This window comes from Zingiber officinale, chromosome 6B (genome assembly GCF_018446385.1).
Source record: "Zingiber officinale cultivar Zhangliang chromosome 6B, Zo_v1.1, whole genome shotgun sequence".
NCBI lineage: Eukaryota > Viridiplantae > Streptophyta > Magnoliopsida > Zingiberales > Zingiberaceae > Zingiber > Zingiber officinale.
In genome coordinates, this window is record NC_055996.1 from 110,375,482 (window position 1) to 110,402,803 (window position 27,322).

The 27,322-nt window shown below is 43.3% G+C and overlaps 1 protein-coding gene across 1 annotated transcript in view; it reads left to right on the plus strand.

Moving 5' to 3' along the window:
- The first annotated feature begins 4,468 nt into the window (after nucleotides 1-4,468).
- LOC121988886 (protein MON2 homolog) overlaps nucleotides 4,469-27,322 on the plus strand; it is a 52,603-nt gene continuing 29,749 nt past the window's right edge. Inside the window, exons 1-13 of the mRNA XM_042542590.1 lie at nucleotides 4,469-4,762; nucleotides 5,260-5,445; nucleotides 6,811-6,900; nucleotides 9,562-9,635; nucleotides 9,728-9,883; nucleotides 10,034-10,151; nucleotides 10,378-10,433; nucleotides 12,412-12,466; nucleotides 12,542-12,598; nucleotides 12,678-12,779; nucleotides 14,048-14,128; nucleotides 14,226-14,278; nucleotides 26,059-26,131. Of these exons, the coding sequence (XP_042398524.1) occupies nucleotides 4,658-4,762; nucleotides 5,260-5,445; nucleotides 6,811-6,900; nucleotides 9,562-9,635; nucleotides 9,728-9,883; nucleotides 10,034-10,151; nucleotides 10,378-10,433; nucleotides 12,412-12,466; nucleotides 12,542-12,598; nucleotides 12,678-12,779; nucleotides 14,048-14,128; nucleotides 14,226-14,278; nucleotides 26,059-26,131 (1,206 nt within the window). The 5' untranslated portion in view covers nucleotides 4,469-4,657. The remainder of the gene's footprint in view (nucleotides 4,763-5,259; nucleotides 5,446-6,810; nucleotides 6,901-9,561; nucleotides 9,636-9,727; nucleotides 9,884-10,033; nucleotides 10,152-10,377; nucleotides 10,434-12,411; nucleotides 12,467-12,541; nucleotides 12,599-12,677; nucleotides 12,780-14,047; nucleotides 14,129-14,225; nucleotides 14,279-26,058; nucleotides 26,132-27,322) is intronic.

The following is a 27,322-nucleotide window of genomic DNA, read 5'->3' on the forward strand; positions in this document are numbered from 1 at the left end:
GGTGAGAAAATAATCTAAACTTCTCACTTAAATCCTTATTTATATTTACTAATTAATTCATCCAAAATCAATTATAAATATAATTGATTCCCTCTTCTTTCAGCACGGCCTTGCTGGGTTCAACTGGTTACTAGCATTATCCCTTACACCATAGGTCTCGGGTTCGATTCCCGCCTAAGCTATTTTGGGGTTCTAATTATTTTTGCTACTTCCGCTACTCGGAAAATTCCGGAAAAATATCTAAAAATTCCAGAAAAATCATAGAATAATTCTAAAATAAATTCGAGAATTTTTCGGGCTTTACAAAAGCCCTAGTGAGTGAAGCTAGGTGAAAGTCCTGGTGAGTGAAGCCAGGTGAAAGCCCTAGTGAGTGAAGCTAGGTGAAAGTCCTGGTGAGTGAAGTCAGGCAAGGGAAAATCCAGATGGATCAAGGATGATCGGACATCTGGTGTTGGGAAGTCCAAGTAGGTCAAAGGATTGACTGGATACTTGGCACGAGGAAATACAGATAGGTCAAAGGGATTAACCAGACACTTGGTGGGAAGTCCTAGCAGGTCAAAGGAGTGACCAGATGCTAGGCATGATGTACCAACAGGTCAAGGTTGACCGGATGTTGGTTTGAGAGGCTTGGGACTTGGTTTTAGGCAAAAACCAAGTACTGGATCGATCAGTGGATCGATCCAGGCCTTTCCTAGTGAACAGAAAGCCTCTGGATCGATCAGTGGATCGATCCAGATGTCCCAATCGATCAGTGAATCGATTGAGACGCTGCTGCTTCGCGCGATAAGCGCTGGATCGATCCGTGGATCGATCCAGGCGTTCAGGCGCTCTGGATCGATCCGTGGATCGATCCAAAGCCTCCCCGATCGATTGGGAACATTCGAATCGATCGGGATCCGACCGTTGGCGTCGATAAAGGCCGCAGGCGCACGATTCTTTTGGCACCTCTTCACCGATTCACTCCAGATCTCTCGCCAGCTCCTCTACAGCACTCACAAAGCTCAGATCGCCAGTTCTTGAAGGATCTTGGAAGTTCTCCAAGTCAAGAGGCGGATCAAAGCCAAGAAGAGAAGCTAGGGTTAGGGTTTATACTCATTGTAAGCTTGTATTTCTTGTATCCTTTCCCTCTCTTCTTGTATTGAGTCTTGTAGGGCTTCTCCGCCCTTGGTAGTTACCATAAAGGAGAGTTTTATTAGTGGAGGGTGTGTGTGTTGGTGTGGATCCTTGGATTTGTCACCTCTTGTGAGGTGGATACCAAGTAAACCAACCGTGTTAGCGTTGTGTGATTGTTTGTGTATTTTCCGCTGCCATATCTTTGAAGAAATAAGCAACGCCGAGCACCGAGCGAACGCGACGAGCTATTCACCCCCCTCTAGCTACTTTTGGTCCTAACAGTTACATTCCAACAGCTCGATACCAGTCGATTGCTAAAACTAGCAGTCGACTGCTCCACACTGACCGAACGAACAGAAGCATTCTGTTCGCTCCCAGTCGACTGCTAAAACATGTAGTCGATTGCTACAGTAACACTACAGTAAAACCCTATAGCTAGGATTTTACTCCATGTACAATCTCTCGTGCACTCGTACCCTCACCCTTATGACTCACTTGACGCTTCTTTGCAGCTTTGACCTCTTGCCTTTAAGGCTACTTCCTTTAGCTCTCGTCCCTCGGATGCATTCAAGTCCGCGACTCGTCCCCAATGCCATCCTTCGCTTATGCCTCGAAGTCGCTTCCCACGGCCCTTGTCCACGGTCCCTCGGATGCTCCATCCTTCACCGGACCCGAAGCCATCAACCTGAGTCACATGTGTATCCTGCAAACCTGCACAACTCAAATACACATATCAAATACAAGGGTGAACCTAACTTAAACCCTTTGCCCAAACACCAAAACACATGGTCGCACGGACCATTGGGATTGCTCCAACAGAAAGTTCCGAAGCACAGTCGGAGATGAGATGAATCTGTTTCAAGGAAACTACGTATTGCAGGCCTCGATTCACATGACGCATCACTCGACCGATTGCGGCACCCACTCGACCGCTCGGTCTCTCTGCTCGCCTGGTCGCTCGCGTCACTCACTCGACCGCTCAGTCTTTTTGCTCGCCCGATCGCTCGCATCACTCGCCCGACCGCTCGCATCACTCACCTCGCTGCTTGCTTCACTCGCTCGGCCTCTAGCTCGCTTGTCCAACCTTTTTTCCCGGACGACCTCTAGCTCGCTTGGCAGCTAGCTTGCTCACTCGACCTCTTTGCCCAAACGACCTTCAGCTCGCTCGCTCACTCGCCTCTCTGCCCTGACGACCTCTAGCTTGCTCGGCAGCTAGTTCACTTGCTCGATCGCCCGATCATTCACTCGCTCGCTCGTCTGCTCGCCCCACCGATCACTTGATCGGCTACTCTGCCCAGTTGACCTAACTGCTCGGTCAGCCTAATTGTCCAGTCGCTTAGCTTGCTCGACTACTTTGCCCCGGTCGACATTCGGACGCTCGGTTTGGGACGCTTGGACTCGGCTGTTCAGACTTTGCTGCGTGGACGCTTTGCTCACTCAGCCACATCGCGGACAACACTTGGTAAAAATCAACCTCTGCTAGCAGTCTGGCTGCTCAGGTCATTTCAATAGATAAGTAAATTTAATTCGATGAATTTAAATTCAATTAATACTCATAAATCTTCGATAAGAAATTGTGTTAGCTAATAATAACTAACAATATGAGCAAATGATTTGGAAGCTAATAATATGAACAAATGATTTGGAAGGTGAGGAGAGAGAATCTGGGGTACAAGGTAAGGGAGGGGTTCAAGGGGTGCGAAGGGTAATCACATACGATTTGAAGCATTCGGACTGGCAAGTCAGATAAGGGAAGTGGAATCGATCTTAGACTCGGACAGAAGAGAGAGTTGGAAAAACACTATAAAAAATGACAATAAAGAGAGACATACTTACATAAATGCACTGATTTTGTTGCTATTGATTCTCTTGATTATACAATGATCACTCTAAACTCTTCAAAAGAGATGAAGATGGAGTGCGTTCTTTCCTTTATTTCATCCACCTTGGTATCGTCAGAATTGATTACTGACATTTTCTCGATTAGCTGCCTTCGACGGGATCTTCTGTTCAATCTAGAGCCATTTCCCTCGCTCTTTCCTCTCTTCCGCGAGAGTATGAAGAGGGTCAGGGTCACAAGAAATTGATTAGGATCGAGGTGAGTCACGCATCTGGATGCTCTAGAGATTCAGATAAGATAGATCTCGATATAGCCAGAAATTTATTAAAGTATAGTTGGTAACATTTTAAGGAGATTATTTGTAATACCGTGTATAACATTATTTGTAGTCACTATTCCAAAGGTTAGTAGCCGTCCGTGATTTACCTCCTCCGTGTTGACCCTGGGACGGGTTGGCGGAGACGCTGAGGGCGAACGTATTCACCTTTTGTCACCGTGTATAACATTATTTGTACACTAAGCATTCAACACTGAATACCCTTTTAAATCATTCCTTAAATATTCGTCTAAATGGTCTAAATTTATACACTAAGTTGTTCACATGAATAAAAAAACAAATCACAAATTAGATGATCTTTCTAATTAATTAATTAATCATGATCGTTGTCCTCTGTTCGTCATGTGTAACGATATCATCTCTATCTTTCGCCTCATTTATTCATCTCATGCTTTGTCCCTATCGCCACTCACAACTACTACCACTCTCTCCGTGGCCAGACTCCCACCCTTGGAGGTGTAGTTGTCAATAGAGCTGCTCTCAGTCGCGATTGCCACAATTGGATAGACGTGTCTTCTATACACGGTGTACCCCTACATCGATACTAAAGGGGAGCAACTTTGGATTGAGGCATGCCACACTCATGGATCGACTACCTGCACCTATCGTTGGCGACTACCTCCACCTACCGCCGACGACATCGATGTCAGCAACTATAGTGCCCCAAAATTTTTAACTTCTAAGAATTAGATATTTACTAGTAAATTAATTTAATAATTTCATAAATAATAAAAAAATCTATTCAATAAAATTTTAAAATACTATAAAATATAAGAAAAGGTCAGATGAGAATGTACTCCTGCAAAATAAACCCGGACCTCTTTTACAGTGTTCTTAGTGGACTCAATCAAGATCAGTCCAGTCCACCTACAATTTTTGAATCCGTCTTTTGCCGTCGTGACATTTTGGCTGGAACACAAACTATTTTTGTTGTATTCATGGAATCCTCAGTTCCTCAGCGAACTTGCATTAGTTGTAAACATTCATGGAGATACTAAAATTGCAATTAGTATAAATTTGCAGTTAGTTGTTGCTGGATCGCTACTTATGTTGGATCCTCGTCCGCTCCTATCCGTTAAGCCTGGTTCGTGCTCGTCCGATAAGAACAAAACACCCTCACGACGATCAGACGGGCCAAGTCTGATGTAATACCCGTGATCCGATCCATCGTCGAAGAACTGCAACCGAATCCAAATAGGGAGGAAGCCGTGCTTTCTCTTGTTAATTTTTCCTTCCTCCGCCCCTTTCTATCTCGCAATGCGTCGTCCTTCTCTTGCCTCGTAAGCTTCCTCTCCTCCCCTCTCACTTCCCAAACCCTATCCCATTACATTTCGTGGATCGAGCTACCCTAGCGGAGGATTTCAGAGATGGCGCTCATGGCAGTTCTGGAATCCGATCTGCGTGCTCTGTCAGCCGAAGCCCGCCGAAGGTATCCGGCAGTGAAAGACGCCGCAGAGCACGCTATATTGAAGGTACCCATTGATTTCGTTGGGATCTTTAATTTGATCCGCAATTCTTACTTACCTGGCTGATTCCGTCACACTTGGATCCGTGAAAGCTTAGTTTGCATTTTCAGTAACGTTCTTCGATTATATTTCAGTTGCAATCTTGTTGATGTGAAGTAAACTGAGTGTTTTTTAAACTCCGTGACTTCTACTTGTGATTTGGAAATAACAAGCTGCTCTGATGTTTCGAGACACACATCTGTGTTTCTCTATGTGTATTCTGATGCATAGTTAGGACTAAATGTCCTGAAATTTGGATTATATTTTGATTCCGGAACCATGCATGGAATGGTATAGCGGCATATAATACGGCTTGGAATCACATTCAACAATGTCTCATTTACTATGAAGCTCCAGATTATTTCCAATCAGCCTAGCAAAATTTGTTCTTGTTTTTTTATCTTTGTTTCTGCTGCTACACTTATTTAAGTTCTGATGTCAAAATGGTCTTGGTTTGTTTCCAGCTCCGCTCTTTGTCATGTCCAACTGAAATTGCTCACAACGAAGACATCTTGCACATATTTTTGATGGCTTGTGACGTGAAGTCAACAAAACTAAGTGTCATTGGACTCTCTTGTTTGCAAAAACTCATAGCACATAATGCTGTTGCACCATCAGCCGTGAAAGATATACTTTCGACTTTGAAAGAGGTAAAAACTCCACTAGAATTTGCATTTAACCTTCATCTGATTAGATGTATATAGCGTCCATGAAGTACATGGTTTCGTTAAAAAACATGTATTATTTGCATGCCTTTTTCCAAGTCCTGGGATTGCTGCATGCTTAAGATAGTAGGGGACCAAAGCTCTCAATTTTGCAAATGTTTTCATGACAAGGTTTAAAATTTTGATCTTTTATTTTGTACTAATGCTTGTACAACTTATATGGTGCTGGAATTGTATTTTATTAACAAATGATACATGTTAATAGGCATTGCCACCGGTTAGTCTAGTGTTGTATGTTTACTTGAGGTGCTCCTTAGATGGTAGTGCTTGTTTGACTTGGAAACATAATAATTTAGTAAGTTATAACTTTAGTCTGTATGTATAGTTGAATTGAGGCAATGCTAAGATTGTTTGCGTCCTCTATTATGTTGTTTTGACCAACTTAGTGTCAAATTATTCTGAGCAGCCATACCCCATATTAGAAAATAACAAATAGTTAGTGTTAAGTTAAAATGAGATGACTGATACCCTGAAGCTTAGATGGTGAATATCACAGGGAGTTGGCTTGCAATCAATTATTATTAAAATATTTACAGTAACTGTATGGAATAGATTATTAAAATTCTAATTAATAAAATTAACAACTATGTAGTCAATAAATAGTGTTAGTATAATATCATTTTTTGTCAACATACTTATTAGTTAACAATTATATTATATAATATGTGTCAATATATGAAATTATGGATGTTAATTATTTTCTATTTATTAATTACAGAAACAAACTATATTTAATAATTAGAAAATTATTGTTATCATTTTTAAATGAATTACCCACCGCCCCATATTAATTTTCGATATATCATTTCAGAATAGTAATATAATTAATTGAACAATTAAATCAAATTATTAATATAATAAATTTTAATATAAATAATCTAGAATTTAGTTATTATTGATTTGTTTGACTATAATTAAGTTGTTGCCATGTGACCTTGTGATCATGGGTTTAAGTCGTAGAAACAACCTTGCAAGCTCTTGCAATGCAAGGTAAGATTGCCCATAATAGATCCAATGTGGTCCGACCCTTCCCCGAGACCCGTATGTGCAGGAGCTTTGTGCATCGAACTACCTTTTACTATCAATATTTGTTATTTAATTATGATGATATCATTTAATACTGTTTTAAGAAACTTGCTACTTTCTTTTTCTTTTCCTTAATATAGCTATCCAGGAGTGCTTGATATTGTTATTGGCATTATGAACTCATGGTTACTAGATATTTTTCTACTATTGTTATTCAAGTTATGGGCAAATCTGTTATTTTGGTGTTTTAAATATTTTTTTCAGCATGCCGAAATGACAGATGAGAGTGTTCAACACAAAACCTTGCAGACAATACTAGTTGTATTCCAGTCACATTTACATCCTTTAGAAGAGGTAAACAAACACATCTCACGCATCCATAGTTTTTCATTCTTAGATTAAAAAAGAATGTAATTTGAATGTACATATTTAATTGGCATATTAGATAATAGCATAGGCCTATTGGCTTACTTTTTGATTGGAAACAATCTTTATGCTGCTTATTTGGTTTGGCTTTTCTTGGATGGTTCGAAGACAAGACAATAACATGCAACTAGGTTTTAAGATATGTCATATGTTACTTGGCTTGTTTCTTGTCAAGTATATCTGATGATATGTTGTTGATGGGTAAAGATCAAAACACCTTTTTAATTTTTTTAACAATATTTTTTTTAATTATATGATGATACTTGCATGATGTTTTTGGCGTTTGTTTGAAGGATGTTGTGAAAGGTCAAAATTGTCTTTGATCCCTTTAAATATAAAATATTTTGTAGAATATACATGCTGCAACTTATGGTTTAACATCACTGGCCCATTTTGATTTGGTTGATGTATGCATGTCCATGTCTATATACCTTATACAATGTCACATTAACACTTGTGATTTTTTGGCACACAACGACCTGCCTAATTAGTGTAAATTGTCGAATGTTTCAAATTGAATGCTTTAACTAGTATTAGAGTTACTTAGAATTAACCATGAAGGAGGAAAAAGAATTAACGATGAAGGAGAAACCAAAGAAGAAAAAGATTAAGAGAGAGAAAGGAATTTGAATTAAATGTCTTAAAAATTAAAAATAGAAATGAAAAATAGATAAAAAAATATAATAATAATAAAAACAAATGGAGGAAGTTGTGAGGCTATAGCTGCCTTCACGACCTTGCCAGGTTGTGCCGGTGTTAGTTGGTGATTAGAATGAAAAATTCTACCTATGTCGACCGGCATGACATGACATGGTATTTAACCATGGATAAAACTGTTAAATCATATTCAAGATAAACTACTTTAGTGTATTTTAGTGTATATTATATGCAGACGATATCATGCTAATTGATGATAGTTAGATTGAACTTGAAGCTTTAATTAGGTTTAAGTTAAATAGAACTAGAACTCTAGAAGTAAATAGGAAATGAAGTTTCAATATCTACAAAAGAATTGGAGGAATTGTTAATTTGGTTGGACTCAAAATACCTAAAATTGTTTAGTTATTTTGGATCTAGATATTGATGAATACATTATTTATATGAAATATAGTAAGTGGTTGAAATAAGGAGGAGCTTGTGGAAGCTTGTGATATTATCATGTGCTCCTTAAGCTAAAAGAAGAAAGGTTATAATATTTTAGTACAACCTCGCCATTCTTTATTTGTCAAAGTATTGGGTAGGAAAGATTCTATATTTAGATAGTTGAAATGTCAAATTGTTTAAAGTTGAAATCAAGAGCTAAAGGAGACTGCATAAACCTCCTGTTAATACGATAAGAAAATTTATTTAATTCAAAGCTTTAAGTCTTGATCTGATTCTGGGGTTTGGCTAGATGCAGAATCAATATTGTTTCAGAGCAATATTGTTTCGTGTTGGTCAAGTGCCAATCGCTCCAAGGAGGAGGAGGAGGTGGCAAAGGAAGATGCTTATGAGGTCGAAGAGGAGACAAGGGAAGAGGACGAAGAGGTGGACGAGGTGGTGGAAGAGTAGGAGGACACGAACAAAGTGGAAGAAGAGGTAGATGTTGCAGAGGAAGAGGAGTTGGTTGCGTACCTCAAAGAGGTTGGCGGAGTGCTTCTTGAAGTTATGTTGAGTGCTCTCACGTGACGGTTGGTGGGCATAGCAAAAAACATAGCTTGTGCTGACTGACATGTGACACCAAACAACATTTGAAACTGTGATTTAATTGATCAAATTTTTACTGATTTAGAGGAGTGGAGGAAGAGTGAGATGGAGAGGAGGAAAAAGAAGATGAGGAAATGATAGACGGAGGAGAATAAGTGGAAAAAAGGAATATGAAAATGAAGAAGAGGTGGCTACACATACCTAAACCTTATGTTGCTGCTAGATTTGGCTATCTTCCTCGTTGCTCGCTGAGCTCTTTCTCTTACATAATTTGTTAGGTTAGCATCATTATCACTCGAAAATCTCACTTAACTTTCTGTTATTCTCCTTTTTCAACTGCAATAAGAAATTTAAGTGAAAAAATGTGATAGTGGGTTTCAGTCTTTGATTCTTTTCAGCAAAATGATTTAAAATTTTAAAATGTTAGCGGAATTGGATTTTCTCCACCTAATAATGGTACTACAATTTCTTTAAACTTCAAATCCGTATCCTGAGAGAAACTCTGTTCTCCTACCATGGATATCAAGAGGGAAAATTTTGTTGTTCGGAGGAAGTGATTAAAGTTAAGGTGAGAATTAGGAATCCTAACTGGACTTGCTGGGTCAAGAAGCTTCTGTTCATGAACTATGTTCTCTATCGACTTGTCTGGATTCTTTAGAAGACTGTTGAATTGGTAAAATTGTTCATGTGTGTGTATATGGACTCTTATGTTTCCGTGTATAGTTTACAAATTATCTGCAATTGCTTTTTTTTTCAATATTTTCTTCCTTGAAGTTCAGTAGGCGGATAGGATATGCTCTTTATAAAAATAATGCTATCTTTTGTTTTTCCTTTTTTCCCCCTCAAACATCTTATTTTATATCATCCATTATGATCAGTTTGGTACCTGAACTTTCATTGTAGGAGAACATGGCTCAAGCTCTTGGTATATGTCTACGCCTCCTTGAGAATAGTAGATCAACTGACAGTGTACACAGGTACATGTTTTTGAAGATATCTGAGAAACTGATTTGATTTTGTTTTTTAACTTTATCTCTTTTTTTTTTTGTTTGCCTATGTTGTGGGTCAGTACTGCTGCAGCAACTTTCAGACAGGCTGTTGCTCTAGTTTTTGATAGCGTTGCTTATGTTGAGTCACTTCCTTCAGGAAGAATTGGTTGCAGCTCTTATGTTTCTCGAACTACAACAATTACAGATGAGATAAGCCGCAGTTTCAGTACATCACTGTATATGATTCTCTCTTTTTGACCTCTGATATTAGTTTTACCATGTATATAGCATAACATGAATTTTAAATATGTTATATTCACTTTCACTGAAATTCATATTAACATACTTTGAGTTTTTTTGCAAATTTGCAACTCGAACTTTTACAGGTCACTCTATGGCAATCTTGTTTCTGGAGGTTCATTGAAGCGAGAAGTTCTCAGTAAAGTTGGTAATCTTGGACTTCGTCTGCTAGAGGACCTGACAGCACTTGCTGCAGGTGGATCTGTATGTGTTGAATTATTAATGAATCAATTTGATGTTATCAGTCTTTTTATATAACTTTGTCATATGTGCTCCACAAGGATTGAATATATTTTGTTTTGCTCTCGGGTCATTTACTTTTTTCTATGCTGTTTCCTTGAGTTGTTTTATCTATGCTTTTCATAATCTTTGGCAAAACAGAAATAATCATTAATGTTGCTGAGTAGCATTCACTTTATCTCTTTCTCAGGCAATCTGGTTGCGAGTTCTTTCACTTCAACGGACATTTGCTCTCGATATACTTGAGTAATCCTTTTATCTACTATTTTGTAGTTATTTTGTGAAAACATGTTTATGTATACTCTTTCTGAAGCACTCTCATATATATATATATATCTCTGATTGCTAACATGAATATCCTTTTTTATATTCACTTGATGCTATAACTAGATAGTGTAGTCCTTGGTTTTAAAATTTTGTGCCGAGCTAGATGGCACATCCATACACAATATTGTTGTTCACTGAAACTCAATAGTGGGTAATCTTTCCTGTGCCGCTGTGCCAATTATGCCAATGAGTGTTGTGTCGTGTTGACACTTGATATTGTTTGGCACGCTTCGATACTCATTTAGACGAGTTAAGTAATGTTTGTATTTTTTTAAAAGCTTATTTCTTCAAAATTTTAATTTATTTAATTATCTAATTGCTATAATTTTATTTGTAAAAGTGAACAGGTGAAAGAAGATTATGGAGTAATATGAATTTACATTGGTAGCTTTGAAGCACATACAATTTAAAAATATTTTTAATCCAACAATTTAATCCAACAATTTAATAAAGTAGAAAATTTAAGTGAAAAAGGACTAAATGAGTAAAAACTATCTCAATTTATCTTGATAGTCTTTTAAGGCGTGTTGAGCATTGGTATTGTATAGTATATACTTCTTTTAGTTTAAATGATATATAATTGCTATAATTTTATTTTTAAAAGGAATAAGCAAGTGAAGGAGTATTAAAGGAGCAAAACCATCTAAATTTACCTTCTAGTGGTCCAATGCATTCCAAAGAAAGTCAATTGTCGGTATAATTTAGTACTAAATGTACAATTCTGGCTAGAGATCAAAATTCTGGCATGGGGTGAAACTTCAGTGGATATTAGAATATATAAATGGCATCCTACAAATTTACTCTTACAACATGAATAATTCCTTTTGGTATCCTACAGAGATTGGGAAGTTCGTATATTGAATTGTAATTATATATAATGGGCACAGTTATCTCTAATGGAAAGATTGTCCAATTCCCAAGAACCTTTTTGAGTTTCGAAGTAGAATCCATAGAAGAGCTTAGTATTAAATGAATCTTGAGTGACCGAAGTCCACTCTCAGGATCTTTGTTTCCAATCATTGCTATAGAAGCAGGGCATTGACTTCAACCTGAGAAAAGCTATTGAATCTGGTCTCATGGAGAGACTGCTAAGAAACATAGAAAATGATCCTTGTAATCTCTGACGAAAAGTTGTGATTAAGTACTTGCATACTGCTTGGCGACCAATCCTTTTGCTATTTCCAATTTCCAATTTAGCATCCTCTGTGTCTCAACTGTTTCTTTAAACAGCAAAAAGTGTGTAGCACGGAAAATAGTTATCCCTCTGATCTTATTATGGTACCCTGTGATCAAGAGTTGAAAATTCTAGTTGGAGATTGGAAGCAAAGGAGGGAGCAAGCCAAATGAAAAAGTGTTTTTTTTACAAGCATATAAGCAATTGAATTTCAGAATCTCTATACTGCGAAAGTGGAATTACTACTTACTGAAGGGCTCTTGTCTTTGGTTATGCTGCTGAAATATAGGGTAATGACAATTGGAGAAGTGGTGTTCTTTTGACGGGAAACTTTAATGCAAGTTTATGCTTGGCTAGAAATAGAGTAGGGTAAATGATAAACAGAGAAACATAGGTTCCAAGTATGATAGATCACCTATTTGGGTGCATAGTGAGCATCAGAATGTAGTGAATCTACTTGGTATGAAGGAAAAAAGGTTCTTGGGTCTTGGTGTGCCACATGGGAGGTTGTAACTGGTAAAATAAGTTTCTATTTAAGTTTGTTTTTAACTGCTCATTCATTTATGTCACTTTAATTTTTCCATTTCCATGGGAGTTTTCTTCATATGTCAAATAGAGAGTTAAGTGGTATTAATCACCTGATGAACTCATTTACATGATAAACTATGTTCTCCTCTGTCACATCCTTTTGTACTTATTCCTGGTTTGTGTTGTCTATCTCAGGTTCATTTTGTCCAACTATGTAGCAATGTTTCAAAACTTGTTACCTTATGAACAGGTTCTATCCTGTGTGAAATTACACTCTTTATGCCTTTTTTGGTTTTCCAGTCTTTATATGCACTTGACATACCAGGTCTTACGCCACCAAATATGTTCACTTCTTATGACATCGCTACGAACAAACGTTGAGGTAGGTACTTGGGCTTCAGCTAACTATTGTGGACATCAATCTGATCTTTGACTTATTTTACATGATTACTCAATCCAAGCTTGAAGGTGAAGCCGGGGAGCCTATGTTTCGCCGGTTGGTTTTAAGAGCAGTTGCAAATGTTATTAAGATGTATTCTTCTTTGCTTACAACAGAAACTGAGGTACATGTTTTATTACTTCTTTCTAACAATGTGCCATGCTTAGTTATATGCAAAAATTTATGACTTTTCAGATAGGACCTTGTATGTCAGGCAGACCTAATTACGCAGTGCTAATCAACGTATGCTGATGGAAAAATCAAACTGAACCATTTCGGATTTTTTTTTTCAACTCTCAGGCTGAGCTCGTTTTCCTAGCAAATTGAAATTTAGGTCTCTGTTAGGATCTGTTTCTTCTCTCTGACCTACTAACAAACATGGTACTATAGTAAAACTCCTGATCCATTCATATTGGTGGATTTCTGTTTCACAACTTTTCTTATACCTGGGTTTAGGCCTGGAGGAAAATGTTAATGGAATATTTCAGATTCTGTTGAATTTTCAACTCTTTAGGCTGAGCTCATTTTCTCATATTCAAATTTAGGTCTCTGTTAGGATCTGTTTCTTCTCTCTGACCTAGTGGAAAACATTTCACTAAAAAATTCTGCTAACCCATTCATGTTGGTGTATTTCTGTTCCACAACTTTGCTTGTACCTGGGGTTAGGTATGGAGGAACACATTACCTGAATATTTCAATTTTGGTTAAGTTTTCCACATAAGCCTGGCTTAATCTACCCATGAACACCTTACAACTATGCGTCCTACCTGACACACTGCTAAATTTTGTGGTTCTTACACAGATTACCCTTAGTTGGAGTTACCCACATGTATGACCTAATGTTGCCTGCATCAAACTGTAGCATTTGAGGAACAACAACGACAACCAAGTCTTATCCCACTGGGTGGGGTCGGTAGCATTTGAAGAACAACTTGAGAAAATCTATTACTGTTGTATGTAATAGTTGTTTATGTTAAAAAATATATATATTACTTTGTAGTTTAACTCATTGAGTTTGCTTACTAGTCCTTTTCTTAGTTTCTTACTATTTGAAAATTGTTAGTTCACTCAAACATTATCTGGTGGAGGAAATGCAAAAATGTTTATTGATAATTTCACTTGATTCAATCTTTCGATGCCCCACCTATTTGAAAAATACTCCTGTATACTATTGCACTAATTGCTTGCGGTTGACTTTGGTTTCCTTGTTGTATGCTTATAATTTGTTTGCAGAAACTTGTACTTTCATGAACCCAATGTCACCCTTTTTTCAATTATGATTTTCCATTATGTTATCAGTTATCGTATCTCTAATTTTTCACCTGATTTCTTTGTTAAGAAGTTGCTATATTTGTATTTTTCTTGAATTCACTTAGAATTCCCTTGTTGCAGGTTTTTCTAAATATGTTAGTGAAAGTCACACATCTTGATTTGCCGCTATGGCATCGGATACTTGTGCTTGAAGTTTTAAGGGTATTCCGACTACTTTTCCCCAAAACAAAGCACTATCTGGGACTTGTCTTTTCCTTTCTGAGTTACTAAATGCTAGTGATTTTTTTCCTTCTTTAAGGGTTTTTGTGTAGAAGCAAGGACATTGGGTCTACTTTTTTGGAATTTTGACATGTAAGTTATAAAAATTTCTTCTCTTAATGCTTTTGAGGCAATTCATAGGATTATTATCATGTTAGTAATCATCCCTGTGTATTTGTGCAAACATATGGCATGCCAAACTGATCAAGTTGATATTTCTATTACTTGGTTGTAAGTCTTCCTTTTTATTTGATCATTGCTAGTTTGGTCTTGTGTACTCTTTTGCTAATTTGGTCTTATATTCTTTGGTTCTTTATCTACCACCTCTGTCCCTGTGTCGGATGCTGGCACTCAAACACCAGTAGTCTACTGATCCTGTCCGAAAGCTGAATCAACGGACGCTGGGCACGTGGCGCTCTCCAAGCTGCTGGCGTAGATCTCCGGTTGATCGCAAGGTGTTCCGGCGAATCTGCACAGAAGTCGGGCCGGGAAGGGTTTCCCGGCGACGACCCTCCGACGCTCAAGTCAGGTGAGGGAAAAACAAGAAAGTGGCTTCAAGGATTGAAGATTTCATACCTCCGGTGAAGTCTAATGGCCTTTATATAGAGCCACGGGAACTTGGTGCACACAAACCGAGATGTACACGTGTCCTACACCATACCGCAGCATGGGATTGTCAGAAGAGCATGTCTGACGCCATACTGCTACAGTCTGAGCGTCTCCTTGATGGGACCGCAGAACCTTTTGTTGTACGATACTAAGTATGACCTGGTCTTCAAACATGCCGGTTGTCAGCAACAGGGGTTACTGAGATGACGTTCCTGCTGTCCCATACTTTTTGACTTCCTCCTCCCGGATCGGCCATCAGGCCGCTTGGCCAGGATGTTCACCTTTGGTCCAACGTAGGTGGTTGTCCGTCCGGGAAGGTTCAGAGTCGTCGCCGGCCCGGCTCTCATAGCCTGACACCTTGGCCGAGCGGACAACTGCTCGGCCTTCACTCTTGATTTGCAATGCGGCCGAGCGGAATTTCCGCTCGGCCATATGATCTGAGCGGACTATCCGCTCGGCCATATGATCCGAGCGGACTATCCGCTCGGCCATATGATCTCTCTCCCTTGGAAATTTGGGCTCACGGCCAGCTGGTTGCTCTCTTGGGTGAAAATCATTGCCTAGTGATCGGCCTGTTCCGCCCGCTCGTCGAGCCCATGGGATTGACCCCCCTTTGACTGTTGACCTCCACGCGTCGTTGACCTTTCCCTCATGAGGGTCCTCCGGCCTTACCACCGGATCACTTGCCTCCCCCTCAAGTCTAGTCGAAGGAGGCGGAGTCCGACTGACTAGACCGCCGGTCTGACTGAGTGACCACCACTATGCTAGGCCCGAGAAGGTTCATCCGCTCGGCTTACCTTCTTCTTCATGCCCGTTCGACGCTATCATGCTGACGCCTTCAATATCCCCTCGGAATTTACGCCGAATCTTCTCCATTAACGCCAAGCATGCGCTCTGCGCGCGGTAAGGGGCGTTAATTAAATGCGCCCTGTGTCCTGCTGACACGTGGCGCTCCTGCTGTCGTCATCGTACGGCGCTGGCCTCACCTCCGATGGGACAGCCGCCGTTTGAAATGAGCGGCTGGATGACAGCCTCGTTCTTTATGACCTGAATTGGACGGCTGAGGCTATCCGAGGCCAACGCTATAAAGCTCTTGATTCCTTCTCTCCGCCGCATTCCTGCTCCATCGCGCTCTGAAGCCCTGCTACTCTCTTTGCTCCAACGACTTCATTTCTCAGCTCTTCGACGACCTTGCAGCCCCTTTCGATCATCCTTTTACTTGTAAGCCCCTCCTTTCCTCACTTCCTCACTCCTCTACGTTTTCTGTTAGCTGCCCTTATCGTCCTGCCACCTTTCTTCCCTGCCTGATTTTCCTTTCTTTTTACCCCGCATTTCTTCGTCGCTTTCGACTATGACTAGCACTTCCCAGCCGACCGCCGGCGCTCCTGGTCTTTGGTACACGACCATGGAGAGCCGGTTTGACGAGGAGGACGCCCTGCGCCTCACTCGGACGTATGACCTGCCTGCCGACCATCACATAGTATTAGCCACACCCACCGACCGGCCTCATGACCCGCCGCCCGGCACCGTTCTCTTTTTCCGAGACTAATTTTTGGCCGGGCTGCGATTTCCTCCACATCGATTCTTCTTACAAGTGTGCAACTACTTTCGCATCCCGCTCGGCCAGCTAGTTCCGAACTCCATTAGGCTGCTGAGCGGGGTGGTAATTCTCTTTAAACTGAACGGCATTCCCTTGGACCCCAAAGTTTTCCACTACTTCTACTATCCTAAGCAAGCCGAGTGGGGTACCTTCGTTTTTCAATCTAGGATAGGTTTTGTTCTTTTCGATAACATGCCGACCTCCAACAAACACTGGAAGGAGCATTTTTTCTATATGCGTTTCCTCGAGCCACCGACTTTCCGTATCAAATGGCAGACGGCGATGCCGACACAATCGGAGCTCGGCAAGTTTAGGGGCGATCCGGCCTATCTTCATGCAGCCGACCGGCTGGTCGGCCAGCGCTACCACATCGACAAGCTGCTCCTTCCGGGAGTGCTGTATATATTCGGCTTGTCCTCCGTCCCAGCCGACTTACCTTGCAACATGAGTAAGTGCTCTTATCGTCCTCTTTCTTTTGTTCTAACTGATTTATTCTTTGCTTCTGCAGCCGAAGTCATGTGGTGTGCCAAGGCCACCGAGCGGCTGAAATTGAGAGCAGCTGAGATTGAGGCGGCGAAGAATAAGGAAGTCGCCGAACGGGGATTGGTCCTGGCCAGCTCAGCAGCTGGAGGGGGTGAGGGGACTCAGATGGTCCCCGAAGCCGTAACCGCTTCTGTCTCTCTAGACGAGGTTGGAGGCGATATCGCGTCCTCCGCTCAAGCCGAGGTAGAGGGCCGCTCGGCAGATGAGGTTCCTCTAGCGACTTGGAAACGCAGACGACAAGAGCAAGCCTCTCAGCCGACCCCATCCGATGAGCAACGTTCCGAGCGAGGTGGTGATGCTCCCTTGATCTCCGGAGCGGTTTCCACGGAGAGCACCCCTACGCCGCTCGGCTCCCCTCAGGCTGCCTCCGAGGTGCCGCCTACTAGTCCTCCTCGGACCCTGCGTCGCCTAAGACGATTGGGCGACCGTCCTTCCACAATTGGCGAGCCGTCTGGCACAGCAACTGCGCCCCAAGATGATCCGAGCGGCCCGCGGTTGATAAAAACTGTTCTGCGATTTCCGTCGGAGGAATATTTATTGGCTGCCGATCGGCCAACGGTTCCCGAGCAGCAGATCACTCTTACGGGTCCACTCGCCAAAGCCTGGGAGGACGCTCGGCTTCGTATCGCTCTTATGACTCCCAGTCAACTAGGCGATAGCAATTTGCAGCAGGCGACTGGGGTATATCCTTTGCCTTGCTAGTTACTTTGATTTAACTTCTGACTCGATCATATCCATTTGCAGAACTGGGTGGAGCAGATTGCTATCAGCAACCGCCTAGCCGAGCTGGAGGACGAGCTGAAAAAGCTCAAAGCTTCGGGGGAAAGCAGAGGCCAATCCACGGCCGCTCTGGAGAAGACCAAGAAGCTACTGGAAGCCGAACGGAGTAAGTCCTCCGACTTGTCGAGTGAAGTAGCTCCGCTCGAGGCCTTGGTCAAGCAACGGGACAAGGAAATAAAGACCGCGACCACCCGGAAGCTCAAGGCCATCGACGACATGGACCTGATGAAGGTGGAAAATCGGGGGCTAGAACAGCGAGTGAAGGACTTGGACGCCCTATTGACCACCGAACGGGAGGGCCGCTCGGCTGACCAGACTAAATCAGAAGGAGCTTTGAAAGATCTTCAGGCTACCCTTGACGCTTCCAGAGCCACTCTTAAAGAATATCAAGATGGAGAGCCCGGTCGGTCGGCGAAAGTGCGCAAAGCTTTCGTTCGCTAGGACGAATTTGGCGAAAAGTTCAGCGACAAGCTGTCCTTAACTTTTGAAGAGGCTATCAAGGTGGCTGTTGATTATCTGAAGACTAAGGGCCACCTACCAGCCGAGCTGTCTGTCCCCCCCGAAGATCTGGAAGTCATCATGGGCTCTATCCCGGACGCCCTCTTTAACTTTGATGAGTGAGGAGTATTTGAACTGTTTTTTGTACGCCCGTCGTTCGGTGCTAATACCCTTGTTATTACTATTTTTGTCTGTCTGCCGTTCGGCGTAAATGAAATATGCTTTTATTTGCTTGCTAGACCAATATTCCTCCTTAGCCTTTGTTTCAGTCATAATAATTTTTTCACGCTAAGTATTCTTTATAATGGAGTCGCTCGGCCCTACAATGGCTTTATTCTTGTCTTTATAGTAGGACCGGCTCATCTCTCGATTTTTAACGTTGGAGCTCGACGGTCTTCCGCTCGGAAGATTTATAGACGCCGGCTCGTCTCTCGATTTTTAACGCTCCTTGGCTGTTTCCACTGAAGATTTATGACGCCTCGCTCTCGATTTTAACGCCGGAGTTCGACTTCCTCTCGGAGGGTTTATGACGCCGGCTCGTTTTTAACGTCGGAGCTCGGCGGTCTTCCGGAAGATTTATGACGCCTCTCTCGATTTTAACGTCTGAGCTCGACGGTCTTCCGCCGGAGGGTTTATAGGCGGCGCCTCGTCTCTTAACGTTCCTGAGCTCGACGGTCTTCCGCTCGGAGGGTTTATAGACTCCGGCTCGTCTTTACGCCTGAGCTCGGCGGCCTTCCGTCAAGGGGGTTTGGCTCGTCTCTCGATTTTAACGTCGGAGCTCGACTACCTTTACGGCTAACCCGTTCGGCGAAGCTATTCGTAATCCTTTATCATTTTTGCTGCCTTACAAGACATAGGCGACCAAAACGTATGCAAAATTACATCACAGCACCTCTTACCCATTTCGGATGGTGGAGATGATTCACGCCCATGGTCGATCCGGTTGCCGCACGCCTTCATCCTCCAATAATAAGCTCCCGAGCTGAGCTTCTCGATGATTTTGAAGGGCCCACGAGCCTGGTGACGCCGCCGACCGACTTTACTTTCCGCATAAGGTCGCCAATTGGAACGATCTAGGATCACGCGCGGTTGTAATTCGCTCATTCTTCACGATGACGCCATGGACGGACGCCTCGCTCTTCTTCGACCAACCAGCTCCATGTTCCTCCGCCTACGCATCATCATCATAATTTCGATCCGACGGACTCGACGCCAACTCGACAGAATAACCGCCGCCATACACCGATGGAAAGGCGCGACGCCTGCTCCTTCCTTGGGGTTGTCTTGATGGCCCATAGGACGCCCGACACCTCATCTACCCAGCTTCCTCCCAAATGGTCGAGCCGAGCACGCAGAATACGAAGAATTTCCCGATTGGCTACTTCGGCTTGACCATTGCTTTGGGGGTACGCCACAGACGTGAAGTGTTGCTCAATGCCATAGCTTTTGCACCAATCTTCGAGCAACTTTCCCGCGAACTGCCGCCCGTTATCGGAAACAAGTCGACGGGGGATGCCGAACCGGCAAATAATATGTTGCCAGATAAACTTCTTGACCATCTGCTCGGTGATCTTGGCTAGCGGCTCGGCCTCCACCCACTTGGAAAAATAATCGACTGCCACCGGTAGAAATTTCCTCTGTCCGGTCGCCATAGGAAACGGACCCACAATATCCATTCCCCATTGGTCGAACGGACAGGACACAGTAGCTGCTTTCATTTCCTCCGCCGGTCGGTGTGAGAAGTTATGATACTTTTGGCAAGAAAGGCACGTCGACACGATCCGAGCGGCGTCTTCTTGTAAGGTTGGCCAGAAGTATCCGGCCAACAGGATCTTCTTAGCCAGCGATTGTCCACCCGGATGCCCCCTGCACGATCCTTGATGCACTTCTTGGAGGATGTACGCCGCGTCTTCCGAGCTCACGCATTTCAACAGTGGGCGGGAGAAAGCCTTCTTGTATAGTTGGTCTCCAATGAGCGTGAACCGACCGGCTCTCCTCCTCAGCAGCTGGGCTTCATCCCGATCGGAAGCCATAGCTCCTGAGCGGAGATATTCCATGATGGGTGTCCGCCAATCGCTCGGAAACGAGAGGCCCTCCATCCGGTCGACCTGCGCCACCAAAGATACTTGTTCAATTGGCTGCTGGATGACGACCGGGGATATTGAACTCGCGAGTTTAGCTAGTTCATCTGCGGCATGATTCTCCGCTCGGGGTATCTTTTGGATAGTAACCTCTCTAAAGTTGGCCTTGAGTTTTTCAAAGGCTTCGGCGTAGAGTTTGAGCCAAGCGTTGTTAATCTCAAAGGTACCAGAGAGCTGCTGAGCGGCCAACTGAGAGTCTGAATGCAGCATCACCCGTCCGGCCCCTACATATCGGGCGGCCTGTAAGCCGGCTATAAGGGCTTCATACTCTGCTTCATTATTCGTAGCTCTATAATCAAGCCGGACGGATAGATGCATCTTTTCTTCTTGTGGAGAAAGCAATAATACACCAATACCGCTCCCGAGCCGACTGGCCGATCCGTCCACAAATATCTTCCACATGGCTTCGGGTTCTGGCCTTTGTACTTCGGTGACAAAATCCGCCAAGGACTGCGCCTTTATCGCCGACCGGGGCTGGTATTGGATGTCAAATTCGCTTAACTCCGTTGTCCATTTGATGAGCCGCCCGGACGCTTCGGGATTCAACAACACTCTTCCCAATGGGCTATTCGTCCGGACGATGATAGTATGAGCCAAGAAATAGGGACGGAGGCGCCGAGCGGCAGGACCAAAGCGAAAGCCAGCTTCTCGAGCCCAGTGTAGCGAGATTCAACATCTTTTAAAATATGGCTCAGAAAATATACAGGCTCTTCTCCGCTCGCCCTTACTAGTGCCGAGCCGACTGCTTGCTCGGTTGAAAATAAGTAGATACAAAGTGGCTCACCCATAGTTGGCTTGGCTAGTACCGGGAGAGAGTTCAAATATGTCTTCAGATCTTCGAACGCCCGATCGCATTCTTCGTCCCAGTGAAACTTAGTGGCTTTGCGCAAGATTTTGAAAAAAGGTAAGGCCCGGTCAGCGGTTTTGGAGATGAACCTGGACAGAGCAGTTATCCGACCGGTCAAGCGCTGCGCTTCCCTCAGATTTCTTGGAGGCGACATATCTTGTAGAGCTTTCACCTTGCTGGGATTTGCTTCAATACCCCGCTCGGTCACTATGTAACCCAAGAAACGCCCTCCTTTTGCTCCGAACAGACACTTCTGGGGATTTAGTTTAACTCCATACCTCCTCAGCGTTCGGAAAGTCTCCTTCATATCTTTAAAGAGATCGGCCGCTCGGACGGACTTGATGAGAATGTCGTCCACGTATACTTCCAGATTTCGCCCGATCTGCTCTTTGAACACTTTGTTCATCAAGCGCTGATAAGTGGCTCCCGCGTTCTTCAGTCCGAATGACATCACATTATAGCAATAGGTGCCGTCGGCTGTAACGAAGCTGACTTTTTCTTGATCTTCTCGGGCGAGCGGCACTTGATGATAGCCTTGATAAGCGTCGAGCATGCATATCAACTCGCAGCCGGCCGTGGAGTCCACCAGTTGATCGATCCGAGGCAGAGGATAAAAATCCTTTGGGCACGCCTTGTTAAGGTCCCGGAAATCGATGCACACTCTCCACTTGTTGCCCGGCTTGGAGACTAGCACCACGTTCGCCAACCAGCTCGGGAACTGGACCTCGCGTATGTGGCCGGCCTCCAGGAGTTTCTCGACCTCCGCTCGGATGATGGCATTTTGTTCGGCGCTGAAGTCCCTCTTTCTCTGCTTCATCGGCCGAGCGTCCGGTCGGACATGGAGCTCGTGCTGCGCTATACTCGGTGAAATTCCGGGCAACTCATGCGTCGACCAGACGAAGACATCATGGTTTCTCTGGAGGCATTGGATCACTTCCTCCTTCTGGCTCGCCTCCAGATCGGACGCAATAAAGGTCGTGGCCTCCGATCGGGTCGGGTGAATCTGCACTTCCTCTTTTTCTTCATAAATCAAAGAGGGTGGCTTTTCAGTGATAGTGTTCACCTCGATTCAGGGCGTTTTCCGAGCGGCATTGGATTCTGCTCGGACCATCTCAACGTAGCATCGCCGAGCCGCTAGTTGATCTCCTCGTACTTCTCCCACTTTGTCTTCAACCGGAAACTTGATTTTCTGGTGGAAGGTGGAGACTGCCGCTCGGAATTCACTTAGAGCCGGTCGTCCCAATATAACATTGTACGCCGACGGAGAGTCCACCACAACGAAGTTTGCGGTCCGCGTCGATGGCCAGCCGGATTTGTCCGACTGGCTGAACTTCATTGCCCGTGAACCCGTAGAGGGGGGTTGTCATGGGCAGTAGCTCGGCTCGATCAATTTGTAGTTGATCGAAGGCCTTTTTGAATATGATATTGACCGAGCTTCCTGTGTCAATAAAAACGCGGTGAATGGTGTAATTGGCTATTACCGCTTTGATGAGAAGAGCGTCATCGTGAGGCACTTCAACTCCTTCCAAGTCCCTGGGCCCGAAACTGATTTCGGGTCCGCTCGCTCGCTCGTTCCCGGCTGCAGCCGATCGCATGGATCTGGAGCTGCTGGACGTTTGCCTTCCTTACTCGGTTAGAGTCACCTCCGGTCGGCCCGCCAGCTATAATGTTGATCTCGGCTCGGGAAGTATTACTTCTATTTTCTTCTTCCCGATCGGACGGTCGGGGCCGCTCCCTAGACATCCGGGGATTCTCACGCCTCGGAGTGTGATGTCGCTCGGGAGTCGGTTGTTGTCGCCTGTCGGCTATCGTCCGATCGGCTTCACGAGGCCTCTGTCGCCTGTCGGCTGATGGCGATCGACGACCGCCACTCCGGGGAACGGGGTGGGCGATTAGTGGAAGACTCCGGCAATCCCTGGTGTTATGTGTGTCTGTCCGGTGGAAGGAGCAGAACATTGGGGTCCATTTCTTCTTTGGCTTGGGCCGCGCGGCAGCTACCTCTTGCACGTGGGACCTCACATAGGGGGAGCGGATTGCTTCGGCCCTCGGTCCTCTGGGCGGCTGATGAGCTGTGTGTGGTTTCCGCTCGGCGGGAGGAGCACGCTCAGTTGGAGTTTCCTTTCTTCGGGCCGCTTGAGCTTCCTCGACGTTGATGTATTCGTTAGCCCGATGTAGCATATGGTCGTAGTCTCGGGGCGGTTTCCGAATGAGCGATCGGAAGAAGTCCCCGTCCACGAGGCCTTGTGTGAAGACATTCATCATGGTCTCCGAGGTGGCCTTAGGAATATCCATGGCCACCCTGTTGAACCGCTGGATATAGGCTCGGAGCGATTCGCGGGCTTCTTGTTTGATGGCAAACAGACTGACACTAGTCTTCTGATAGCGCCGACTGCTTGCGAAGTGGTGGAGGAAAGCCGTTCGGAAGTCTTTGAAACTTGTGATGGATCCGTCCGGCAACCTCCGAAACCACCGTTGAGCCGATCTAGAGAGGGTGGTAAGAAAAACTCGACACTTCACTCCATCTGAGTACTGATGAAGAGTAGCTGTGTTGTCGAACTTACTTAAATGATCATCCGGATCGGTGGTTCCGTTATATTCACCGATCGCTGGAGGCACATAATGCTTGGGCAGAGGGTCTCGTAGAATAGCCTCTGAAAATTGACGGTTGATCCACTCGGGAGAGGCGTCCGCTCGGGGGGCTTTCCCTTTTTTGTTATCTCGTCTGGGCACTTCATCTGAAGAAGATCCTCTATCGCGATTAGTGGCTGCGGCTTCAGGAGGAGTACGGAATAGGGCCCGATGGAATGGAACTGTGGCCTGCGGTGCTTCCGCTCGGCCACCTGATGCTGATGTTGTTTGCTGCTCTGCCGGCTCGGCTTGCGACTTTTGTCTCTGTTCCACAAGCTTGGCGGCTCTTGTCTCGATCAAAGCGTCGAGCTCCTCTGTGGAGAGCATCACCGAGTGCTGTCGTCCAGCTTCGTCCATTGCTTCCGATCGGATGCAGGAGCGTTCTCACAGACGGCGCCAAATTGATCCTGTCCGAAAGCTGAATCAACGGACGTTGGGCACGTGGCGCTCTCCAAGCTGCTGGCGTAGATCTCCGGTTGATCGCAAGGTGCTCTGGCGAACCTGCACAAAAGTCGGGCCGGGAAGGGGTTCCCGGCGACGACCCTCCGATGCTCAAGTCAGGTGAGGGGAAAACAAGAAAGTGGCTCCAAGGATTGAAGATTTTATACCTCCGGTGAAGTCTAATGGCCTTTATATAGAGCCACGGGAACTTGGTGCACACAAACCGAGATGTACACGTGTCCTACACTATACCGCAGCATGGGATTGTCAGAAGAGCATGTCTGACGCCATACTGCTACAGTCTGAGCGTCTCCTTGATGTGACCGCAGAACCTTTTGTCGTATGATACCGAGTATGGCCTGGTCTTCAAACATGCCGGTTGTCAGCAACAGGGGTTACTGAGATGACGTACCTGCTGTCCCATACTTTTTGACTTCCTCCTCCCGGATCGGCCATCAGGCCGCTCGGCCAGGATGTTCACCTTTGGTCCGACGTAGGTGGTTGTCCGTCCGGGAAGGTTCAGAGTCGTCGCCGGCCCGGCTCTCATAGCCTGACACCTTGGCCGAGCAGACAACCGCTTGGCCTTCACTCTTGATTTGCAATGCGGCCGAGCGGAATATCCGCTCGGCCATATGATCCGAGCGGACTATCCATGACCTCCACGCGTCGTTGACCTTTCCCTCATGAGGGTCCTCCGGCCTTACCACCGGATCATCTACCAATTCAAGTCACACCTGAAACTCCTGTTATCACATGGATCTTTTTTTTTCAGAAATAGGGCACTTGGACCCACATTCAGGTTGGATACTCATACCTGAGCATGAGACTAAAATCTTGCCATTAGAATTTGTGACTACTTACTGTCTCTCTCTCTCTTCTCTATAAAGAGGGGCTATCTAGCTTTTTAGATGAAATAGTTTCCTTCTTAATTGTAACACTTCTAATAGATTTATGTTCAGCCTTCACTAACAGCGTACAAACCCAGTGCATAAGCTACACTATAGCTTGAAGGAAAACAAAGTTTCACAGCTGTCTGTAATAGCAGCCATCTAATAGAATGCATAAACCTAATCACAAAGATTCTAGGGTAGGATTGAGTTATTTCTAGGGAAATCTAAGTGAATTGTGAAGATTGTTTGTATTAAAGGATTTCATGGATTTTAACTGTTTGTCCATTTTTTGAATCCCTGAACAATTTTAGGTGTAGAGGTTTAATATGGCACCATTTGTATTCAGAAAGGGGGACACTTGAATCCAATGTTGCATTGTGCCATGCATGACACAACTTTGGACGTTATGTAGTTAGGCCATGTCACAATAACTTGTCAAATTTATGGTCTCCTTCTAGTGCCATGTCTGGCACTGGTTTAGCATCACATATTTACAAATGGGTCTTGCTTTCCATTTCTCATTCAGTGTTCTGGTTTCTTGACACATTTGACACCTCTCATTTCCATGATAAAAAAAAATAACTGCAGATGAAGGGAGCAGAAAAAATATTTTATTTCTTTTTGAAAATCAAGATCTTTTGTTCTAATTCTGACTTAAAATTGTCCTACTCATGATGAACTTTCCACAACGATTGTTAAGACATTAAAAATAGCATTGTTTTTTCTGAAGTGGCATTTTCAGTCTATACTCTGTTATCTTATGTTGGAACTTCTCTTGTGGTCAATTTAAATTAGAATTAAGTAGACAAATGCATTATTATAAGTCCAATCTTTATTTTTACTACATTCGACACTTCTGTGCTACCTAAGAGTTTTATCTGACCCTGATTACTCAGGAATCCAAAGAACACGAATGTCGTGGAGAACATGGTTAAGTCTCTTGCCAGAGTAGTATCTACAATCCAAATGGTATTTATTTCACTTCTTTTATTCCTTTTGTTGAATGTTATTGTTCCCAATTATTACACATTTTTTAGTCAATCTAATTTGACTTTTGTATAAGGAATCAAATTTTAACATGATTTAGTATCTGACATATATAATTTTACATTTTTTCCCTAGCCATATAAATTTCTGAGCAACATGCATCAATAACTTAATTACTATATTTCATTTTCATACTACAATTTAACATTTAAAAAAGTTTAAAGAACTCAGATTTGAACATGACATGATTCTCGTTGTGTGTAATTTTGCATTTTTTTTTCAAGCAATATACATTTTTGAGCAATTACAATAATAACCTAGAAGCTATATTTGATTAAAATAATTAAATTTAAGATTTAGAATTATGAAGTGTGAAGAGCAATATACATTTGACAATTTTCCATTGACCATATTTTCTATCACAATATTTTTCTAAAAAAATATTTTCCATGAAACAAATGAATTGTAAATCATACTCCATAAAGTCTGTTAAATAAAAATTCAGACAACATAGAAATATCTAGTTATCCACTATCAAATTCTGATATGGACAATGCACAAGTGAAACATGAATGCCAAAAGGAATATATAGCTTCAACTAAATAAGAAACTAGGATAGAAAGAATTAGAGAAAATCCTAAAATCTCGCAAAGTCATGTGAATGGCTCTCATATAATATGGTTTACATAGATATTATTTTCAAAATATACTGTTTATCTTGTTCCCTCTATGTGCCATGGAAACACTTCCTTAATGGGATCATAGAGGCATAAGTAACAACACACTACTACTATACTTGTTGTAGATAACCCAATGTATATGCTTCACAATTTGTACCTGGTTTAATTGCCTTAAGTTTAATATTTATTACTTTATGTCATGTCAAGGCATAGTGTATACTACTCATTGGGTATCATACAATATACTACATCCATATTATTTTCAACATTTAATAGTCTGTTCGTTCTTTGTGCCATGGAAATAGTTAATTTAATGGAATTTTAGTTAAGTGCATTAGTAATGGTACAACACTGGTTTACTTGTTGAAGCTGAGTTAATGTCTGCTGCAAGTTGTTGTAGTTTATGTGATCCACTTTGTGTTTTGCCATTTTGATGGTAGTTTGACACATGCAGATTATAGCTTGTATAATTGACTTTCTTTTGACAACTGTT